Below are 23,632 nucleotides of genomic sequence, written 5' to 3' on the forward strand. Positions count from 1 at the left end.
CAAGACTCTTGAGTCAGTCCAGGAAGCATTGTTTGCATTTTGCTTGAAAACTTCATTTGTAGTTAGGGAAACATCCTTAAAAAGAAAATATTTTGGGAGTGTTATGCTCAGATGGCCTAAGGTCTGTCTGAATCCCTGATTCCTGATTTTTGCTCCGTACTACAGCTCCTAGGAGAACCAAGCCAACAGAATCAGGCATAAAATAATTAAAATATAATTTAGTCTCTTTGACTGTGGCCCTTTGTGCTCCCGTGTGTATCCTCACTTTGCTACTGCCAGTAACAATAATGTGTGATAAACCCTGATTAGATGATGAGTCTCACCGTTGCACGGGAGACTGCAGTTCTCATCTCTGCTGGACATCTTCAGACCACTCTGCTGAGAAGTGTGAATTACTTCAGTAACAGTCTCATTCAATATGGGATACAATGTATAGTTTATCAGAGCATCTGATCAGATTAAGAGTTTTTTGGAATATGGTCACTGGCAGCCAGCTAGGATGCAGACCCATCCCACTGGGACTTTCAGAGATGTCTAACACTGAACAAGGCTGAGCAAGGAGCAATGGATAGGGAACGGTGGTGTTAAATTGCACAGCCCATCCAGACAAAATGAAATTTTCTAGTACTTGGACTGTGGCACTGCCTGGAGAAGTGAAGGCAGTTCTGGATGGCAGCTTTATTTACCATATTAGAGCCCAGCAAAGGAAGAGTTAGAAAATGTACACACACATACACACACACACACACACACAATTTAACTGTTTTCAAAGCTACTGAGGTACTCATTCAGCCATTCAACTTCGTGTGAATCTTCTTGCTCATGATGTGTCCAGCATTTGTGTTTGTTCAAGACTGAGGAAAGAGCAATGTCAAAGAGAATCTGGCTCAAGGACATCTTGTTTTTCAAGTTTTGTGAGCTCATTGCCCTTTCCATGTGTTGTTATCCTTCTGTTTTAATCAGGCAGAGATGCTAACCCTCAAGAGAGAAAAGCTGCCATGAAGAATGCTGAACAATTCATACAGCAGATGAATTATCCTGCCAACACACAGGTGTGATCTATTTATGAGGTGATACCGGGACAGCATGTGCTCTGTTAAAGACTTTGTTTTTAAGTCAGAAAAAAAATAAAAGCTATGGGAATAAAAGACATAAGAGCAATATTTCACTAACATATAATTCAGAAAAGTTTCTGTTTGAGTAACTTTCCTTCCATTTCATGTGTCTCCCTTCATTTCAGATTCAAGTCCTTCCTGAAGGAGGTGAAACGCCAATTTTCAAACAATTTTTCAAAGACTGGAAGGATAAAGACCAAAGTGATGGGTTTGGCAAAGTATATGTCACAGAGAGAGTGGCTAAAATTGAGCAGATTGAATTTGATGCTACCAAGTTACATGAGTCTCCACAAATGGCTGCCCAGCATAACATGGTAGATGACGGTTCAGGGAAAGTAGAGGTAATTTTTGTGTTGTATTAAATTGTATCCTATCTACTTAATGTGTTCTGCTACTACTACTGGGATAAGCTGCTACTCTGTGTTTTAATTTTTATCCTGTTGTTTAGAGTAGCACTGCATTAGTGACAATGTTACTTCTACCATCAAAAAAGTTGCTTTGAAGTAGAATCTCTTTCAACTGTATGCTGGATTATGTTTTTGTGCTTATGAAGGACATAGCAGTCATCGATAGAAATCAAACAGCAGAATATTAAATATTCCCCCTTCTACACAGTACCTTATAAATATGTACTTTAAACATGATCCTTAGCCTAGAGAAAAACTACTAGCTCATATCAGCTTGAAATCTGGAGTGGGAAGACTTGCCCTTGGAGTCAGAAATTCACATGTCTTTATGTATATATCCAGTCTGGTTTCCAGAGGAACCTTCTTTGTCCCTACTGTGTCTCTCAGGTAACCTGGATTTGGAGAAAAAAAGGTGACTGTACAGCCTTTCTAGATCTGTCCATATCCCACTTCAGGACTGTCTTTGGACTACACAGGGCTGGCATGGCATTGTATCAGCATGGCCTTTCGAATGCAGATTGCATGTTAGGTTTCTGGAAGGAGATATGAATACTTACTCACTGGTCTATTTTCTGAGTTTCTGACCTCACACTTGTGTTGGTTCATAGGTTTGAGCCAAAGCAGCTTAGATCTGAAGCATTCTTTTCTGTACAATTTTAGCAGTATGATTTTGGAGAGCAGTTGTTAACTGAACTGGGCTGTAGAAATCTGCCTAACAGTGTGTTATCTGACTGTAGCATGCCTCTTCAAAATGATATGATAGTTTTATGATGAATAATAATAATGTTGAGCCGTTCGTGTCATATTGTCACCTTGAGGTGTTAAGAAAGTAGGTTCAGCATAGCATTATGAGGTGATTGTGTGCCAGTAAAGCATCATGACAGAGGAAAGTATATTGCAATCCACTGTTGATGGTCATTATTCATTCATTCGGTGGGCACAGGGTGTGTCTGTCTACTTCATGAACCATCCTTCCTGGTTTTATTCTATAACACTTGGAATATAAACAAAGGTCACTCAAGGGATGAGACAATAAATTGCTTCATGAAGACTTTCAGGATGAAGTTCAGCATTCTCTAGTGACTTCCCTGTTTCCCCAGATCTGGCGTGTGGAAAGCAGTGGCAGAGTTCCTGTGGGACCTGAGACATATGGACAGTTCTATGGGGGTGACTGTTACATTATCCTCTACACTTACCCCAGAGGGCAGATCATCTACACGTGGTATGTTTGGTTGCCTTTGCACAGACCTCCAGCACATGGATATTATTTTATACTGACTTTTTGTCCTTTTGAGTAGAACCATGTGTAAGTGCAAGATTTTTCACTGTGCTTGGTCATGCAGTATAAACTCTGGGTGATGTTGAAACTGAACTTAACCATTGCCTTTCTCCTTGTCTTCCTCAGGCAAGGAGCACATGCTACAAAAGATGAACTGACTGCATCTGCATTTCTGACTGTTCAGCTGGATCGGTTATTGAATGATCAGGCCGTGCAGGTTAGTGTCTTTTGGATAAAATTCAACATCAACAGAGCATGTGATATATGCAAATTTCAATGAGAATTGAAAGGAAGAGGTTGCATTTAAAGACTTAAATATAAATGTCAATTGCTTGTGGTCTATATCAAGGCCAGCACCATTGGCTCCTTTTAAAGTCAATTAAGTTTTCCCATTTAAATCATCCTTTCTGTATGCGGGTGTCCAAAAGAACACAGATATACTGAAACCTAAAACTGCCTTTTCCTTCCTTTGACTTTCACTGTTTAAAAATTAGGTTTCAATCCTGCCTAGATTTGCAGACTCTATGCATGACTAATGAAGACTGAATAATAAGATCCTCCTGGGCAACTTGCTTTGAAGCAGGTGTCTGATAAATCAATAGCCTTATGAGAGCTCCCGTCTCCTTTTGATTATGGTGGAAGTTGTGATATTTAGCACAGACAAGACACCTGGCTTTTAGAGGGCCAAAACTAGGAGACATGAAAGCTACATGACCACCAGAACAGGAAAGCCTGCTGGAACTGTGCAACAGGGTGTGATTTCTCCTTGCCTCAGTGAGGAACATAACTTGGGTTTTCCCATCCCATAGTGCTTGCAGCTCCATGAAATACACTTCCTTATGTGCAGAAATGGGATGTGCAAGGCAAAGCACAGGACACTGACAACTAAAAGGCGTGAGGACATAAGCTAGTCCCTAGCTTGACTACCGTGTGTTCTCCTTACATCACTCGTGAGAAGTGGTGGATAGGTGAAGACATGCGAGGTCTCCTCTTTTCACAGAAAAGTTAGAGCTGTAAGATGGCAAGGGAAAAGCAGAGACTTTATAGGCAGTAGGAAATAATTCTGTGATTCCCATTTCTTATATACAAAAGTAAAGGGCTTCCCCTGCTCACCGAAGTACACTTAATTCAGATGGCAGACCATACTTTTAACCATTAATCAGTTATGATTTATGAATGAAATTATATTAAGGAAGGATTAGAACACTTCTAGGTAATTACTATTTGAAATATTCCTACCATGTATTCTATATTTGGACAGAGTCCAGCACAACATGGTCCTGCCTCATACCTATGACTAATATTAACACTAAAGTAATAACAATATTGCTACTAACAGCTGCAAGAGTAAGGTGCCTAAAAAGTGCAATAGACGTGATACATAAAAGCACTTTTAGCCTGCAGTAATTTTAGGAATATATATATATGTATGTATATGTGTACGTATACGTAAGTGCATATATACACACATATGTATTTATGTATGTGTGCATTGCTATGGAAATAAATAGAATATATTATCTGTGCTTAATGTCTGTATAAGCATTATTTGAAAGGTTTAGGTGTGCTATTTTGTATGGTCACTAGATGGCACGACAGTACAAATGACTATTAAAAAGTCAGGCTTGCAGGAATATGTTTCACCAAGCAGTGTTTGGAATTTGGGATTTCGTTTGGGTTTGTTTGGGTTGTTACTGGGGGGTTTCTTTGTGGTTTGTTTTTTTCTTCCTGTTTTTAAAATCCTGCTACACTTTGTCATCTACAAGTGTATGTGTCCTCTGTTACCCTTATCAGACAGTCTATCCACCTGGGAAATAAGTAAAAGCACCTGCTCCTGCCCAGCTGCAGCTGCTCCTCTGGGCACCCTGGCTTCCAGATGCCCCAGGCCTCAACAGGGGCTCTCCACTTCTCCTACTCTGCTGGCTACACAGCGTGTCTCATTCTCTTTTTTTTCTTTCTTTCTGGGAGTGAAAGACAAGGAGTTGCAGCCTGCTACTTTGGCGGGTGGTACTGTTAAAGGAAGAATTAATGGTTTTGTACAAATAACTTTTATCATATATTGACCTAAAACCAGTTGTTCTTCATAGTGCAGTGTGGTTTTTTATATGGCAGTAGCATCTTGTGCATCTGTAATAGAAGTCCATTTTTGTCATCCATTTTATCCTCTGGAAGATAGATTTATGATCATCTTTTTCATCCTCTTGCAGATAAAGTACATGTGAAAATAATGAATAAGTTGAATAACCATTTTTTTCTGCTTAAATACAGGGTACCTAAGCTTCCAAGACAGTTTTTCAGGGAAATTAAGTCATTGTATAAAACACTATGAAATGACAGTTCCTCTGAAAAAGAGTGATTTTCTTCTTAGCAGCCATTTTAATTAGCTGAATGTTATGTTAGAAGTTTGAATCTTCTCTTTGTGTCAGCATGATTGACAAAAAAATCTCACAAATGCTCTAACTCTATATGTCTGGAACTATATTTTTAGAACTTCTCAGCTTGCCGCTTCTCATTTGTGCTGGCATGCGTGGCATTATTGGCTAACATCCCCTATGCTATTCAACAAAGACCAAAAATAACTACCTGTGTCCTTTTGTTTCTTTTATTGCATTTCTTTACATATGTACAGATCCGAGTCAGTCAAGGCAAAGAGCCTCCACATTTACTGAGCTTGTTCAAAAACAAACCACTTATTGTCTACAAGGATGGGACATCCAAGAAGGAAGGTCAGAAACCTGCTCCACCCACACGACTCTTCCAAATCCGCAGGAACCTGGCAGCCATTACTAGGATTGCAGAGGTAAAATCACCTGCTAATTAAACCAACAATTCCCCATGAGCCTCACTGACTAATCTTTTTGGGTAGTCACAACTGGTAAGAATACAGAGCTCCAAATCCAATCCACTGCTCTTTGTGACCAACCCATCTAATAAGGCAAAGAGAATATGCTGTAACCGGCTGCAACCAAGCTGCATCATTCAGAGGAAACTGTAAGAATACACACAGTTGACAGTCAGTTGACAAGGAATAGACAAGAAGTCAGCAGCCCCTAGGAGACAGTCTTTGTCCTATTTTATGAGATAGTCTTTCCTACTGCAAACAGTCCTAAGTTTTCCCTGCCAGTCAGTTCTCCGTCTTAAGTTCTTCTCTAATTTTTGTCAGTATAAAACTAGGGAAAAAATGAAGACCAAATGCATAGCTGATTAACACTTCTAAACGTTTTATGTGAACATGCAAAATAGTGATTACATTATTTGAAAATTTGAAGAATAAAAGAATTTCTTTTTTTATCTAGGTTGATGTTGATGCAACGTCACTGAACTCCAATGATGTCTTTGTTCTCAAACTGCCAAACAACTCTGGCTACACCTGGATAGGAAAAGGAGCAAACACAGAAGAGGAACAAGGAGCTCAGTACATTGCCAGCATTCTTAAATGCCAAACTGCTAAGATTAATGAAGGCCAGGAACCAGGTTAGTATGAGGCCACATGGCTGCTAATAGACAGCTGAGAATACACAGCATGGTGATACAGTCTAAATGGTTTTTGCAGTCCTCTATTTTGTGGGCAGAAGCATATGCTCACACTCTGCCTTTGAGAATCCAACCTGACATTTACCGTGGGGATCCATCCAGAACTGGCTGATGCACAAGCAATGCAATGCCTTGGAAATCTGTAGGACAGTGGCTGGAGCTGCAGAGGAATGGGGTCCTTTCTTTACCCTGAGTGTCTAAGAGGAGAGAAAGATAGCACATTGCTAAGGCTAAGAGAATTGGGATTGTTCAATGTGGAAAAGAGGAGGCTTTGGGGTGACCTAATTGCAACCTTCCAGTACCTGAAGGGAGCCTACACGAAAGATGAAGAGAGACTATTTACAAGAGCATGAAGTGACAGGAGAAGGGGAAATGGCTTCAAACTGAAAGACAGTAGGTTTAGATTAGATATTAGGAAAAAATTCTTTACTGTGAGGGTGGTGAGGCATTGGAACAGGTTGCCCAAAGAATTAGTGGATTCCCTATCCCTGGAAGTGTTCAAGGCCAGGCTGGATGGACCTCTGAGCAACCTGGTCTAGTGTGGAAGGTGTCCTTGCCCCAAGGGGTGCTGGAACTTCCAGCCCAGGACATTTTATGGTTCTATGATTCTTGCTGGATTTGCAAGTTATATTGTTATTTTTACAAACTGCAGGGAACACTGTAAGAAAATGCTTTCATCTTTGAGACAGCAAAAAGATTGTTTGAGGATTCCTGAAACAATATCTAACAAGGAAAACCAAAAAATGTTAAATCCAGTGGTGAATAAATTATATATTGTTCATTTCAGAGGAATTCTGGAAAGTACTTGGAGGTAAAAAGAAATATCAGACTTCATCCCAACTCTTGACAAAGGCTGAAGATCATCCCCCTCGCTTGTATGGTTGTTCTAATAAGACAGGTAGATTTATTGTAAGTATCTGAAGGATACTTCCCTCAATGTTTTGTAGTTTCTGATATATTTTGCCTCAGTGGACATTAAATTAATTTGGGGATCTAGCTTAGTTAGCTGTGTTTGGCAAGAGCTAGAGAGCTGACATTTTGTTCTTTAAACAATTCAAATGCAATGGATGGACAGAATAATTAATACTGCAGAAGTTTGCATGCAGAGCCTGCTCTGGCCTGGAACTACAGGCTTGCAGATGCAAAAATATAAGGTGCTTGCCCAGTCAAGAGCAATTTAATTCTTGCAGAGCATTGCCAGATTGCTATCAATTTGCTGAGAAAGTGCAGGTCAGTGCCTTGCCTCTTAAGTGTTTGGTAGCGGTGGTAAGGGAAAGAAATGTTGCTTGCCAAAAATCCCTACCAGTCTGAAATTTTCCATAGAGATTTAAGATGTGTAATTATGCCTTTAAGGTGTTGGCCTGTGCCCAAGGAGGTAGGAAGACCTATTTCCTTGGCAGAAATACCCAGAGCTAGCTATTCAGTGGGTATTAAGTCTGTGATTCAGGCTTAATTACTTACCGTATTTTGGGAGGGCAACACTGTGTCACTGTTTGGCAAGGATGCACTTATTTTTGGGCAGGGGATGTAGTTGCCTATCATCTGCAGTCTCCTTAAAGCATGGCCCAGTCATTTGGAAAGGGATAAAACAAACAGGATCCTTTAATAAGGACTTTAAAATCTTGTGAGAGTAGTAAAGTGTATTCTTCTAACAAGCTTCTAAAATACTCCTGTGAAATACAGTAATAGGAACCAACTTCTCTTCAATAGTCTGCTGGGAGCTATGGACTTGCTTTTTATTTTAAATTCCCTCCAAATTCTGAGAAATCCCCTCTTTCTTGTAGCATTTCTCTAGTAACTGAGTCACCACCATTAGAGGTCCCATAAGAGGAAGGTCAGACCATTCTGACCTTCTGGCCGCTGTAACACAGGGTGGGGAAAAGGAAGGTCTTTTGCACCATTTGCTTATCATTCCTTTAGCACTCCTACACGACCATGCATAGCCAAAGCCTTGGCAATCCTTTAAAAGCAGGAAACACCAGTTACATTATTATCTCCCCTTCTCATACAGAATAATATTAAACTGCCCTCCTATCCTCTTCATTCTTGGAAGAAGCAAGCAGTCTGCCTTTCCTTTGGGCGCTAATCCTCAGTGGCTTAGTCAGCTGTGATGTCCCATTGTCTAGTGACTGGGAAGCTTGGTTGTGTGTGCATTTGATCACTGAGCTCACCCACTGCAAACCAAAGCAGTTTCTTTTTCTTATTAATGAATGCAAGATGCATGAACATATCAGCTGATGTCAGCTTGGTTGGTTGGTTCAAGATGCTCTATGGAAACATCCCTGGTTCCTCTTTCTGGCAGATCTCTGTCCCAACTTGACATTAGTCAACAATTACAATGTAAATCTTACCAATTCTACAAAACGGAGAGCTGCTTTTGTAGGACATGCCATTATATGATTTGGGTTTGATCCTTTAGGAGCAAAAAGAATGGCTCAGTAGCCTTTGCACTTATCCTTTTGAAAATAACTTTGGTCTGTGCAAAATTGTATACCTTGATAAATCATTAAAACAAAAAAAACCCTCAAAACATAATATCCTTTTTAGATTGAGGAGGTCCCTGGAGAATTCACTCAGGATGATTTGGCTGAAGATGATGTCATGTTGCTGGATGTTTGGGATCAGGTGAGCTGTGTACTTGACCACTGCTTTTTGTGAGAACAAGAATAATTTATTCTTAATGACTTAGTTCATGAGGTGGGAGGAAAAACCATATTGTGAGCATGGAAGCAGTTTTGTTTTCTTTAATTTATACCATATACTATATTTTTTGAGCTATATGATGTGCTAGTGTGAACACGCATGTTTAAATTTCCAAGCATGATGTAAAACCATGTCCGGTAGTTCCTATTTAAACCAATAGAGCATGCAAGAGTATAAGCCCCAGCAGTGTTCTGGAAGGGCTCTCAATAGTGCATCACTAAAATTTATTAATTTTTTTAAAAATGTTATTGCATTAAAGGTATTTAGAAGCCACAAAACACATGTAACAGCAGCACCTACAAAAAGTCCTCGAAGAGAAAGGGGCAAACACTAGACCCTTACACAAATTTCTTCATGCTAGAAACTGGGTGGAGGATGACAGAAACAATCTCCATCCTTTCCCAGGTTCACTGAAAACTGAAAATGTGGAGAGCTTTTTGAATGACAGACAAACTCACTGTGGGTGCAGAGAGCACAATCTGTTTCTCACAGTGTGTTCTCTCTACCCTTCCCCTCCTCTTGGGGAGAAAGGGGAGGAGGCCACAGATCCCATGCTTTATTTGTGTTCTTCAGCCTAACCCTGAAGCAACAAAAGGCTGAGGTTTTTGGAAATGAGAAGGAATGTCCAAGGCCCATGAGAGAAGGAGTGATGGGTAAGGTGGGGGAACATCTAGTTGGAAAGTAGCTGGGACATACTGACTCAAGTAAGAAGAAAAGAAGTCTGGGGCACATAACAGGTTTCCAAAAGGATCCTGGGCAGAAAAGGAAAAAAAAAAAAAAAAGAAAAGGGTGTGTGTGGGGTATTGCAGATCAAGGCTATGATTGTTGGGTTTTTCAGTGCATTATCTAGCAGTTGCCTGGGGAAACACTGATCACAGGGCACAAATGTTGGTGCGCACACAGAGCTCAAACCAGAGACAGTATTTATACCTGCAACCAAAGGGCAATTTCCTGGGCAAATTGTAAAAGATGTCCATGGAAAAGGTAATTAGATTTCCTTTCACCAGAATGCATAAAGGTCCAGCCTTCCAGTGTCATAGAGAGCAGTGAGATCTCAGAGGACATGAGTATGGTCTCTCAAATGGAGAAGAAAACGTCAGCTGTGGTTTGTGAGAGCTGTGTATCTCTGCAGTCTTTTCATAGTGTATATTCTTTTTCCTAGTGGAATCAACTCTTTTGTACTTTACCAGCTGTACACAACTTCCTTATAATAACATTGGGTCTGTATCTTTCCTCTGTTTGCAGGTTTTTGTCTGGATTGGGAAGGATGCTAATGAAACTGAGCGACAGGAATCCGTTAAATCTGGTAAATCAAATCAATTTGGCAGAATTCTGAGGTAGCATCAATATTACTTAAAGAAGAGAAAAATATGATGTAGAAGAAATGATGTAGAAATGTAGTTACATTTACAGTGTTTAAAAAAAGTGTTATTGAACTTATTAGAATTTAATACAAAAATTATTATTTTTGCCTTTAAATGTGCTTTAAAACTCTGTAAGTTTATGAAGGATAATATTAATCAATATAGCATTACTAGGCTGCAGAGCTTCTTAAAAATATATAGTAGAGCTCCATGAAAAGAAACTGAACTGAAAAGAGAAAGAATTTAAAAGGAGGTCCCAACTGAGCTCCACCCTCGCTGATGTATGTAGAGAAAGCAATGCCAGCAAGTCCTTACACTGCCATGCTCCACTAAATTAAATTTGCAGGAGGAAATTCCAATTGCAGAACAAATCAAGACAACTTACATGGAGTAAGTTGTAAGTAATCAAGAGATTGCAAAATCGTGCGTCACCTCTGGTGTGACTTCACATAGCTGAGCCATTCTGATGTAGTTTGTGCTGAAAATGCTTGCATCTGTTTCCCTGGAGCAGCTGGGGTTACCCGGCTGTGTTTCCGATCTGTGCTACTGTCACGTTGTGGTGTCAAGAGAAACTATGCTGGCTTTCACATGAGAGAAATGAGAAGCTTGTGTATCCTCACAGCACCAGCAAATTCTTTCTCGTGTTCAAGAGTCAAAACCTAGCTGTATGGCAATGAACTGATCAGAATAGCAATCCCCCTCTTTTAACTTCATGGAAAATTCCTTCACTGCCAGCTGGGAGAAATCAGCAATTACCTGATCATTTCATTGCCTTTGAAATAATTAATTGAACATTGTATTATAGTAGCCCTCGGCTCTTTCACTATGGCTTTTAATGTATTTTTTATACCAAAGGAATGAACTAATATATTACATGTTTTATTTCCTCTCTCCTTTCAGCCAAACGCTATATTGAAACAGATCCTTCTGGCAGAGATAAGGGGACCCCCATTGTAATCGTGAAGCAGGGGCATGAACCCCCAACATTCACGGGCTGGTTCCTGGCTTGGGACTCTAACAAATGGAAGAACTGATCTCTCCAACGAGACTCCAGCTTCAAGCCAAAGAATGATCAGAGCTCAGCTACTTTCTAGTAGTTTTAAGCATAAGCTTATGAAACAATGTGATGCATCTGTTGTTACACTTTCTTAAGCTTTGATATATTTCTGTGAATAACCTAGAAATTCTTAGCACTGGAAAAGATAAATGCTAATTGTAAACTGACCAAGTGGGATGAGTGGGGCTTTTATAGTAGTAAATACAGAAAGTGCTACCAATCTTTAACATTTAAAGAAAGAAATCTTTCTTTAATCAATTGATTATTCAAATAAGCTGTGGATCAGTTTATTTTAATGTACTAAAATGGGCCAAATTCTGCCTTTACTTAATAAGTAATTACCAAACTAATACCACAGAAATTCCTTTAGATTAAGGTCAGCATAATATTGTGCAGAATTTGGCCTGATAAAGGAGTAATTCTATATCTGTTGCAAGGGTAGGACTGGACCTGATTTAATTACTAGGCCGGTATATTGTTATACTCACTTAAAATTTCAGATGATGTCTGTGAGCTGTGTCTTGCAGGGGGCAAATAAGGGATGGGTATTTTGAGAAAGCTGTGCTTAACATGTTTGCTTGCTCCACATACATACATATGGAGCTTTGGAATGAATGCTGTTCGAAAATTAAGTCAACAAAGGTTTTTTTGAGGGACTGTCTAGCTTATTGTTAGGAATTCCATTAGATTTGTCTCTGTGAACCAGCTCCATCAACTTTTTTAGCCAAAGTTCTTAAACATGTTGTAGTGCACTAGTGCTTTAAAGTGGAAACAGAAGAAGCAACAGCTTCAAAAACATATTCTGCCTTAACCAGACTGCACTTAAGCCATACTTTGCCTCAGTTGCCTTACTCAGAAGTACTCAGTGCTTTTTGAGCGTGCAGATTGTTCACCTTGTCAGGTGCAGGATATCTTTCTAATTTTTTGTGCAGGTCTTAGACAAACATCAAGCACATCAAAAACAAGGAAACCTGTAGCATTTCTGGGAATCTGGATGAGTATGCACCATAGAATATCACTTTCTCTTTTCTCTCAGGCACAGTAACTTGGGCTTTTTTTTTTTTATTCTGATGAATTTAAGAGTACATTTTCAAAGTGGCTTTTATTTGTAACTTAGCCAGAAAAGTATACTTATGGGCAGTGGGCAAACTTCTTAAAATCTTGAGCATGGCTTTGATCACTTATTCTGTAATGCTTGTTTTAAACAACAATTTGTACAGTTGTAAATCATGTCAACGAGGCTTTTTAATGACAGCATTTCAGCCGTTTTATTATGCTTATAAGTGAGGTTGGAAAGTGAAATTTTAGACATTTTTGTATTTTTTTTAACATGACTGATTTTGAATCTGGGTAATGCAAAAGAGCAAGTTTAGTCTGAGCTGAAAATATCAGTGATAAAAGAATTGCAAAACTAAGAGATTAATTATATGAGTTTGTTAGCTTTAAACATTTGTTTAAATCTCTGCTAATGTATCTGGGCTGCAATGAATGTAATTCAATTTAAAATAAAATTACAAAAAACAGTATTCTATATGCCAAGCTGATCTTCCTCTCTCTGACATATTGTTGGTCAGTGCTTCCACTGCTATCTAGCAAAACTTCCTAAAATAAACAAGTAGAAACCTTCCTTTTTAGATGGACAATGTAATGAGAAGTTACTTGGTTTTACTCCGGTGCCATTTTACCCAGTGGAGGCTTAATTCTTCCCAACAACTTGAAAGTTACAAACCTAAGGGAAAATCAAAGAACTGGGTGCTTATTAGCTTGTTATTTTCATCTTTGAGAAAAACTACCATTGTTGTCAAACTCTTTGATTTTATAACTTTTTATTTGCACAAATGACTAGAGAAATAGCTATTTTTTAAAATAGGAGGAAGCAAGTTTATGTTTGTTTTTAAAGGATAAATCTAGCTTTTTACTTGTAAGAGTAGATAAGATGTCCTTCTCCTGCTGGAAGGAGCACAAAGACCTTTTCAGTTTCTCAGTCACTGAACAGCCTGTAATTATCTGATTGTCGTCTTCAACACATTCATATGATTCTTCTCATTTTTAAAAAATAACAGTTATAGTAGCTTCTGAACCAAGGATTAGACAAGATTTGCCCTTCTTGTACATAAATATCTTCCGGAACATTGAGGGCTCTGAACTGGCACAGTCTGGCAACATATTCTCCAGCACTGTGAAAGCCTCTTTTCAGTTCCCCCCACACAAAACAGAGGAGCTTTTGTGGTCTCCTGGCCTGGGCGTTTGAGTTTGTAATACATTGTCCTGGCACGTTGATTACTGATGTTGAGAAGAGCATTGAGAGCTCATAAGGGAATAGTGTTCTCAACTGGGCTTTAAGGGCAACAGCTGCTAGCAACATTGTTCTTGGGTTTACTTGCCAGTGGGAAGTTTATTTTTCATACATATATATGCAGTACACATTCTTGAGGGAGGGAAGGAGGACGGACAGGATGGACTACGAGTGCTTGGAAGTGTTAAAGATTAAGCTTTTTTCAAGAAAATATTTAAGTACATAACTATGAATACACTATAAATAGCAAACCTTGATCTCAGAATTAATAAAAAAAATTCTGTAGATCACTACAGTCAAGTTCAGTCAAGAATAAGCTACATCTTGCATTATTATCAAACTGTAATAGCATGTTCACTCTATTTATAAAGGCAAAATTAGACCCTGATTTAGCAGTTTTATTATGCTACTAAACAGAAAGTATTCATGTTCTATTGATTGCAAATACACCGTCATCTTTATTTCAGTGCAACAGAAAGATGTTGGGAATCCTTAGAACCAACAGAACATCATAGTACTATATAGTATTTATATTACATAAAATACTATAATCTTAGAATATAACTACAGATTGTGCACAGGAGAGGAACCAATTTGTGGAATCACTGCTCTAAATACCCATTTTGACCATAGCACATAGTGCTATATAGCACCAGATCTGCTGTAAATGATTATGTTAAATGTAGCTAGATTCAATTGAACAGTTTGATTTCTTGCCAGTGCAGATTCACACAGGCTTCACCTGCACCAATAAGAAAATAAGGGAGATGGGAGATGGTAGACAGTGGGGTTGCACTATTATCCCTCACAGGAGAACTAAAGTATTATGCAGAAAATACTTTGCTCACTGGACTGTAGCAGGAGATGCTCTTGGACATCTCTATAGGCTACATGAGCTATTCTTATTATGAACTTTCTCATCTTCTTGTAGTCTTCATTTTTACTGGATCTAAAAGGGCTAATAAAGAAAACAAAAACAGCCCAAGCAAATCTCTTCTTTTCCATGGACTGAAATTGCTCTTCAGAGTCCAGTTCTTTGCAGGAAAGCTTGGGAAAAAGCCTTCAAACTTTGCTTTAGGATACAACTACTTCCTCAGCATCCCAGCTAAGTTCTGTCTTTATGACTTAATTGAGCCAAATGTAAGTATATAAGATTAAAAAAAAAAAATCTAATAAAACAGAGCTAGATAATATTTTGATGTGCTGACTTTACAAATACTTGCGCTTTTTTTTTTTTTTTAAGACAATAATTTTGGTTTTAGATAAAGAAATAGTATACTTTTCCCTTCTTATGGCTAGAACTTCTGCCGCTAAAATCAAAGAAACTTCTGATGTAATTGAATGGCATGGCAATGAGGGTGTGGCACAGCAGTGAGGACATGGCAAAGCAGTTTGCGTGGCAGTTCACACAGGCAGAGCGAGCAGGAAGGGCACAGCCACCCTGCTGGCTCTCTGCTGGGTCATGAGGTTGGTGTGTGACTGTGTTTTTTTTTTTTTCCCCAGCAACTCAACTCGACCCAGCAGTGGTTTCCAAACGAGCAAAAGCTGTTGCTGCTGCTCTCAGGGGGAGTGTGCTAACCCAGACAGAACCCCCTGGGAAGGACACAGCTCTTCATGTCTCTGGCTGCACAGAAAGTCTGAGCCTGGTGTCAGTACCAGAGGACAGTGTGAGAGATGCCTGCATATGATCCGAGCAGGTGAATGACTTACTGTGCTTAGTGGCAGAGCTCAAGGAAGAAGTGGAGAGGCTAAGAAGTATTACGGAGAGTGAAAGGGAAATAGACTTCTTTTGACCCCAAAAGAAGTCCAGCAGGAGACGATGAAGCCCTGCCCCTCCTGCCATCAAGCAGATGGAGCAATTCAAATAGATGGGGGGGAATGAAAACAGGTCCCTGATCAAAGAGGTAAAAGAATCCCCTCCCACGGTGCCCTTAAAGAACAGGTATGAGGCCCTGGACCCAGAGAGTCAGGCAGAGGGCAGTCAAGAAGGTTGAGTGCCTGTGGGTCAGAATCAGAGGGAAGACCTGTTAACAAGGCTGACATCCTGGTGGGAGTCTGTTATAGACCACCCCATCAGGATGATGAGGGTGATGAATTATTCTAAAAGCAGCTGGCAGATGTTTGAAAATCACCAGCTCTTGTTCTTATGGGTAACTTTAACCTGCCAAGTGTCTGCTGGAAACTCAACACAGCAGAGAAGAGGCAGTCTAGGAGATTCCTAGAGTGTATAGAGGATAATTTCCTGCTCCAGCTGGTAAATGAACCTACCAGGGGTGGGACCCCATTAGATCTGCTGTTTACAAACAGAGAGGGGCTGGTGGGAGATGTGGTGGTCAGAGACTGTTTATGGCACAGTGACCATGAAATAAGAGAGTTTTCAATACTCAGGGAAGAAAAGAGGGCCATCAATAAAACTTCTACCATGGAGTTCCAGAGGGCAGATTTCGGCCTACTCAGAAAATTGGTTCAGAGGGTACCTTGGGAAACAGCCCTTGAAAACAAAGGGGTCCAGAAGGGATGGACACGCTTCAAGAAAAAGTCTTGAACACACAGGAGCAGGCTGTCCCAGTGTGCTGAAAGGGGAGCTGGTGGGAAGACAGCCAGCCTGGCTGAACTGGGAGATTTTGAAGGAAATTAGGGGAAAAAAAGAGAGCTTACTGACTATGGAAAAAAGTCCCAGATGACTGGAAGTTTGCAAATGTCACGCCGATCCACAAAAAGGGCTGCAAGGAGGACTCAGGAAACTACAGGCTTGTCAGCCTGACCTTAGTGCCTGGCAAGGTTATGGAGCAGATCATTCTAGGTGACATCACACAACACCTACAAGATATACAAGGGATCAGACCCAGCCAGCATGGGTTTAGGAAGGGCAGGTCCTGTCTGACCAACCTGATCTCCTTTTATGATCAGGTGGATGAGGGGAAGGCTGTGGATGTGTCTATCTGGACTTCAGCAAAGCCTTTGACACCATCTCCCATAGCATTCTCCTGAAAAACCTGGCAGCCCACAGCTTGGACAGGGGCATTCTGTGCTGGGTTAGGAACTGGCTGGAGGGCTGGGCCCAGAGAGAGCCAGCAGCCGGTCACCAGTGGTGTCCCCACTGTCCCAATGGTGGGATCAGTGTTGGGCCCAGTTCTATTCAATATCTTTATTGATGATCTGGATGAGGGGATTGAGTCTACCATTAGCAAATTTGCAGGTGACACCAAGTTGGGGGGGCATGTTAATCTGCTGGAAGGCAGGAGGGCTCTGCAGAGGGACCTGGACAAGTTGGAGAGATGGTCTGATTCCAGCGGGATGAGGTTCAACAAGGCCAAGTGCCGGGTCCTGCACTTTGGCCACAACAACCCCCTGCAGCGCTACAGGCTGGGCACAAGAGTGGCTGGAGAGCAGCCAGGCAGAAAGGGACCTGGGAGTTTGGACTGACAAGAAGCTGAATGTGAGCCAGCAGTGTGCCCTGGTGGCCAAGAAGGCCAGTGGCATCCTGGCCTGTATCAGGAACAATGTGTCCTGCAGGAGCAGGGAAGTGATTCTTCCCCTGTACTCAGCACTGGTGAGGCCACACCTGGAGTGCTGTGTCCAGTTCTGGCCCCTCAGTTCAGGAAGGACATTGAGGTGCTGGAGCAGGTCCAGAGAAGAGTAACCAGGCTGGTGAAGGGACTGGAGGAGAGGCTGAGGGATCTGGGGTTGTTTAGCCTGGAGAAGAGGAGGTTCAGAGATGACCTCATCACTCTCTACAACTACCTGTAAAGGAGGTTGTAGCCAGGTGGGAATCAGTCTCTTCTCTCAGGCAACCAGCAGCAGGACAAGAGGACACAGTCTTAAGCTGTGCAGGGGAGGTTTGGGTTGGATATTAGAAAGAAATTCTTTACAGAGAGAATAATCAGACACTGGAATGGGCTGCCCAGAAAGGTGGTAGATTCACCATCCCTTGAGGTTTTTAAGATGAGACTGGATGTGGCACTTAGTGCCATGGTCTAGTAACCATGGTGGTGTTGGATCAAGGGTTTGACTTGATGATCCCAGAGGTTTTTTCCAACCCGGTTGATTCTATGATTCTATGAAAACATTATCAGATCTTTAATCTACTATACATCCTTAATGTCTAATTACATCCTCTCCTGACTGACCTAAATTTACTTTGACCTCCTCTGCCTATTAGCACATAACCTTATGCTAAAAATCAGTATGCGCTGACTTCAAATAAAGCTTCCAACGTGCAAGAGGGAGAAGGGCAGACCAATGGGGAACTGGGAAAATTAGTGGATGATTGTTCTGGCCCTTCTCCCCCAGCAAGTCATTTTCCTCTTGACATTAAAGCATATTTGAATTGTAGGGAAAAAAAGAGTATTCTCTACAGAACAGAACACATAAGCTGATTTTTATGTTTTTCTTTTAAATAATAGCAAGTGGAGTTATTCCTCTCTCCTCAAAGAGATTACATGAGTATATTGAGAACCACATGATTGGATATTTTACCACCACATTTAATCAGTCAGCAGTGAAATGTGGGCCTCCATGCACATGAAATGAAAGCATTAAGTGAAAGCACTGATTTTCATTGTTTGTTAAACTGCAGATCATTTCCTCAGAAAATCATCTGGATGGAGGCATGCAGGGACAGTGAAGGTATGTGCAGTACTTCTTTGGGAATGTATCAGGAATCCAAGCAGTGAGGTTGGGACAATCTGAATGATATCCCACCAAAAGGCCTAGAGATAGGCACGTTTGCTTTAGCAGCAACAAAGCTTTGATTATGCTAACAAAGCCTCTTGACCAGTGCTAAAAGAGCGCAGTTTGTTCTGCTGCTCTTTAACAGATATCAAAGAGGTGACTCAGGATGATTTCACAGCAGTTGGCAGTATTGACATCAAGGCTGGATGCAATCAGGTGATTTTACTATCACTTGCCCAACAGTTCACCATGTTTTTTGTTGTCTGATGCTCTTTTTACAGAAGAAGTAGCTACAGAAACAATCCTGATTAAAATAGATTACTGGTAGGAGGAACGAAAGATAAATTTCCCTCTGGGCTTAGATCTTTACAGAGGTGGCTCTGAAAGGTCACAGGCTTCCTGTAACAGGCATGGCAGCACAGCAGAGTCTGCATTTAACCAGCTGAGTGGGGCTGTAGAGGGAGCCCCTGCTGGTCTAGTGGTTAAGGACGCAGCGCTGTCACCGCCGAGGCCCAGGTTAGATTCCCAGTCAGGGCCACTCCCTGAGCAGATGGAGCTCGTTAGCCCTGTAAGGCAATCCATCTACGTCCTGAGGACCTCGCTGCCACCGTCCAAGCTCGCTTGGCCCCGGCAGATGAACTTTACGATTAAAGGGTGGGCTCAGTTCCGTGCACACTGTGTCTCACCTAAAAAATCCAATGCGCAGGCTGGAAGGTGTAAAGACCTTCCCCGGCTCTTCGTTCACGAAGACTGGCCATTACAGTATTATGGAGCTGTAGATCTCTCTACATGGTGGCAAAGATTGCTGCCCTGAATACTAACCAGCTGCTCTCCTGCTGGATTTGGGTGAGAAGTTAGTTGTAGCAGCAGCGAGAATGGACAGGAGTGGCAGTAAATGTCTCAACCAAAGACAACAGGCAAGAAACCCAGTCTAACAATCCCCTGCTCTCTTGTTAGATAGGCCCAGTCAACATTAGCTATCTCATGTGCCTTCTGCTGCCAGACTCTGTCCCATCCCAGTGTTTGCAGATGCGCTTCAGCATCCAAATAATCCCAAGTGTGAATTCCCAAAACTCAAAGTGATTTTTTTAAGATTGTGCACAGAAAGGTGATGGAAATTTGTCTGCCATTAAAAGCAGCAAACAAGGATTCTGCTACCTGTATTTCCTGTGATCTGTGAGAAGTAAATCACTGAATTTCAGTGCTTCTATTCTCTATACCTATTAAATGGGGATTTCTTTGATCCTTTCCCTGTTTATTTAAGCTTCTCTATCTCTTACTGTGTGTTTGTACAATGCTTGACCTAGTGAAGTCACTTCTCAACACTCATCTTGTAGGTTCTGCTCATAATCCAGACAGCTGCCCAGGTTATTGGTGCCAAGCTGCACAGACTTGCTCAGAGCAAGAGTAGATGAGATGAGAGCGTGATGCCTTGGAGACCTGCTGAAGCACAGGTGACACTGGGGCAGCAGAGAAAGGGCAGGGGCCAGCTCAGCTGAGAAATAAAGCTTTTATGTAATAACATGATGTGAGCAAAAATAGATACCTCACCTCTGCAGCAGAACTGTGCAGGGGTTGCTTTGTTAGGATACTCCTTTAAAGCTGTAACCATGGATGCATATGCATCAGGTCCTTTCCAGATTGGGAGCAGATGCTCTGGGGATTATAAAGGTGAAGGAAAGACAAGGCTCTGCTGTATTTACAAAGGAATAGCAAAATCTTCAGGTAACTCTTTACTTTGACCTGGAAAGTGAGAATATTTGATTTTAAAAGGTATGGCATCTTCTCTGATCTCCCATGTCCTGAAATTTTTCTGCTACTATTGTTAAAGACATGAGGCCTCTCTGCAGTACAGCTCGTTTTGTTTCTGGCAAGTGGTGTTTTCTGAGTGACTCAAGGACTGTGGCTGTTGGTAATTTATTGGATCTTTCTTCTTTTACTACTGAGTTACACTGGGTAGCAGACATCCACTGACACGGGGTCCTGTCCACCATCAAGAATATGAACTGAGAGGACCAGAAAGTGTTCACTGACTACAAATGGAGGGATGAAGATTATCAAGTATCTTGTTCATTTTGAGGCTTTGGTTTTGCATTTAAATGTTATCTCCACTCGAACAAATGTCTTCTGGCTGCTACTGCTATTGGTTTCACAGAATTTCACTGTTCTCTCATAGTGAAAGCTTGGAGTTAGGGCCGCTGTAGTGACTGCTAATGACTATGGTTTTATCTCAACTCTGAATTATCACAGGTCTGAAAAACACAGAAAGACATACATGCCTTATGTGCCAGACAGCTGTGCCTTCAATCAATCCTCTGCAAGGACTCAAAGATGAGTGGTTTGCAGAGAGTGCAGTGGTGCTAACCTAAAAATCCCTCTATCTGCAACTGTGCTGAGATGAAAGACCCTGCAGATGTCAGTGTCCCTAAACAAAAGGGCTGGGCTCTTAGATTGAAACTCAGCAGGATCTCCTAAGACTTAGTAACAGGCTTTCACAGAATGACCTATAGCTTCAGAGGCCTTCCATCCTTAAATTATGAGGAAGAGATGCAACCATTTGTCCTCTTTAAAGCTTTCTGATGCTTCCTTTGAAGATTCAGTTTGCAGCTGCATCTACTCGTGAGCTCTATGCATCATATATTTATCATATCATTTGCCATCTGACATACAAAGTCTTCAAAGCATGAAGAATTCCTTAAATAGATCCTTTCTGTTAACAGTGTGTCCGTGCTTACTTTTTTCTTTACATAAAGAGATATTATTTGTTTTGTTTTTCTTTCCTAGCAGTAGAGAGGCCTTGAATGGAATAATTCAATTAGAAAAAAAATCGATTATGTTTATAGTATCTCACTGCTGCTTCTGCTTCCTAGAGTCCCGCCTGGATTCTTCCTTAATCTTCTCTGATCAGTCGTGGTAGAGGTGAAGAGGAAGGCCTTCAAAGAGGAGATGAAAACTGCAGAGTTTTTTACTCTTGCAGCAGTAGGAATTACTGGCTCTTGCAGTATTGTCTCTATTCAGTGGAGCTAAGTAACGCGATTAAAATCTCAGCTAAAACAATCTGTTCCTCCTCAGGTTTGTTTATCTGCCTTCCTTACTTTGTTTAAAGCCTGCTAAGTAGTGTGGTGTGGCCACAGAGCCAGAACAGGGGAGACCTATATTCTGATAAAATGCTGTGATTTCATCAAAAGGCTTCAAAATGTGTTTTAAAATTAGTATTTTGGCAGGTTTTTATGTGAGTTTATAATTCTACTGGCAGCAGCTTTTTGGTGCCAGATTCTCTGAAAGGCTTCTGCTCTTGGTCAATATTATGAAACTGGAATGTATGATGTGGTTTGTTTGAATCATATTCCCTGTGAGAGGAGAGCAAAAGTGATTTTGCAGGGACAGATTTTATAGGGTCTTCAAAGTGAGTTTACTGTTGTTTCCATCCAAGAATTGAAACTTCGGAGCATGAAAGAAAGCTTTCTGCCTAGAACCCCCATGATTAGCTTGAAATCAATTTTCAAGTGACTTAGCTTCTAAAATTTAGCAAAAAGTAGGCTTAATCTTGCATTCACTGCAGTAGTTTTGAGATTTACTGTTAGCTTAAAAAGAAGACATGGTGAGCTGATAAGATTTAAAAATTCTAGACTACAGCTGAGGAAGGAGCTGAAATTACTGGTCCCCACCCACACAGTGTTTGTCTTCCCTGAAACCTTGTTCTTTCATCCTCCTCTCTTTGGTGTTTTTCTTCTTCCCTTTTTCATCTAATCATAAATACAAGCTTGGGAGCTCCCTAGGATAAGGGTTGGTTTTCCTTTTGCTATAAGGCACTGTAATAGGCTCAGATTTCACACTGAAACTCTCAAGTGTTGAGAATTGAAAGAGTAATTACCTTTTTTTTTTTTTTTCTTACGTTTTAGAAACTGCAACAAATATGCAGTACTTAAGTTCTGCCATCGTTTCTCAGTGGCAGAACTGAAACCTTCATGCAGCAGTTTAGGCTAGCTAGTGAAACTTTCCATGGCCCTGGGGGAAAGAACTCCTTCAGAGGCATTGAAACTCTGAAGTTCTTATCACCTGCAGCCAAACAACTCTGGGCTTGAGAAAAATCCATCTAAAATGCTTAGCTCTCACTCATATTCTGCAGACTGAAGTCTACTTTTCATACCAGAAATCAAAGCAAAGGAGTATTTGCTCTTTCCATTCCCTCCCGTAAAGATGATTTTTAACACCCTCCTGCTTCAAAACATAATTTAATGTATTGGTCAAAATCCAAACATGTTCAGGGGCTGGATGCAGCTGCCACACACCTGGCAAAGCTGTAGACCTGCTATATCATGGGTTTGCATGTGCTACACCTTGGAGTGGTGTTGGGTTGGAAGAGGGCTAAATGCATGTAGGTCATAGCTCAAAACTCCTACTATCCAGTAAAGCTCCAAATGAAAAGCCAGTCAGAAGACTGACCTTCTTTGCAAGCTAAGAATTGGGTCATATATAATTCTGAGTGCAAATTTATGTTTTATTTTTCTGGGCTAGATTAAGTATTTTCCCCTGTGTGCTTGACTCAAGACAGTGATGCAGTTTTTGAAAACCCCTCACAAATACCTCACAACTATAGAGCTAAAACAAAGTGCCTGGGAAACACTTCTGCAGGAAGTGAAGCAAGCAATACAGAGGACGAGGCCAGTGGACTGCACATATGTTCAGTGGGCTTTACCAGTCTTCTGTGGTTTAAAAACACCAAGGTCATTTATCTGCTAAAGTATATATTTGTTTTTCTCCAGGAACATTATTAATCTATTAATTACCTCAATAAAGAAATTATGACTACACTTGAGCTCAGTTATCTGACTAAAATTAATAATAAGTTGTTTCTTTCTTTAAAAAAATAAACACTTCCCTTGTATCTAGGGAGCCAGATACAGCTCGGTCTTTCTTTTTACTCATCTAAGAAAGAGATGCCAGAGAATAGCTATATTCCGTACATGTTTGTTCTGTATGTGACCAGAAGTTTTAAGAAGCACTTGTAAGCTCCCATTATTAGAAGCACTGATAAATCACCCGGCAGTGGTTGGAGAACATCAAACAAAATGTTTGTGCTCTATTTCATTGTCTCAGTGGGGACTTCTATCAGCTGTTACCTCTAAGCACCAAGCTTAAGGAGCTGTGATATTATCACTGTACTACCAACATTATTATATACTGAAGCAGAGACTTTAGA

At 40.8% G+C, this 23,632-nt stretch overlaps 1 protein-coding gene across 1 annotated transcript in view; it reads left to right on the plus strand.

Annotated features, from left to right (window-relative positions):
* The window catches only part of SCIN (scinderin), a 50,300-nt gene extending 35,594 nt beyond the window's left edge, over positions 1-14,706 (plus strand). Inside the window, exons 7-16 of the mRNA XM_027877887.1 lie at positions 964-1,052; positions 1,241-1,456; positions 2,623-2,744; positions 2,928-3,018; positions 5,431-5,601; positions 6,098-6,275; positions 7,123-7,244; positions 8,883-8,960; positions 10,284-10,344; positions 11,303-14,706. Of these exons, the coding sequence (XP_027733688.1) occupies positions 964-1,052; positions 1,241-1,456; positions 2,623-2,744; positions 2,928-3,018; positions 5,431-5,601; positions 6,098-6,275; positions 7,123-7,244; positions 8,883-8,960; positions 10,284-10,344; positions 11,303-11,436 (1,262 nt within the window). The 3' untranslated portion in view covers positions 11,437-14,706. The remainder of the gene's footprint in view (positions 1-963; positions 1,053-1,240; positions 1,457-2,622; positions 2,745-2,927; positions 3,019-5,430; positions 5,602-6,097; positions 6,276-7,122; positions 7,245-8,882; positions 8,961-10,283; positions 10,345-11,302) is intronic.
* Positions 14,707-23,632: the final 8,926 nt, after the last annotated feature.

The sequence above is a fragment of the Empidonax traillii genome, unplaced genomic scaffold (assembly GCF_003031625.1).
Source record: "Empidonax traillii isolate 1590-97213 ecotype Southwest subspecies unplaced genomic scaffold, ASM303162v1 scaffold35:size4298261, whole genome shotgun sequence".
In the NCBI taxonomy this organism is placed as follows: Eukaryota; Metazoa; Chordata; class Aves; order Passeriformes; family Tyrannidae; genus Empidonax; species Empidonax traillii.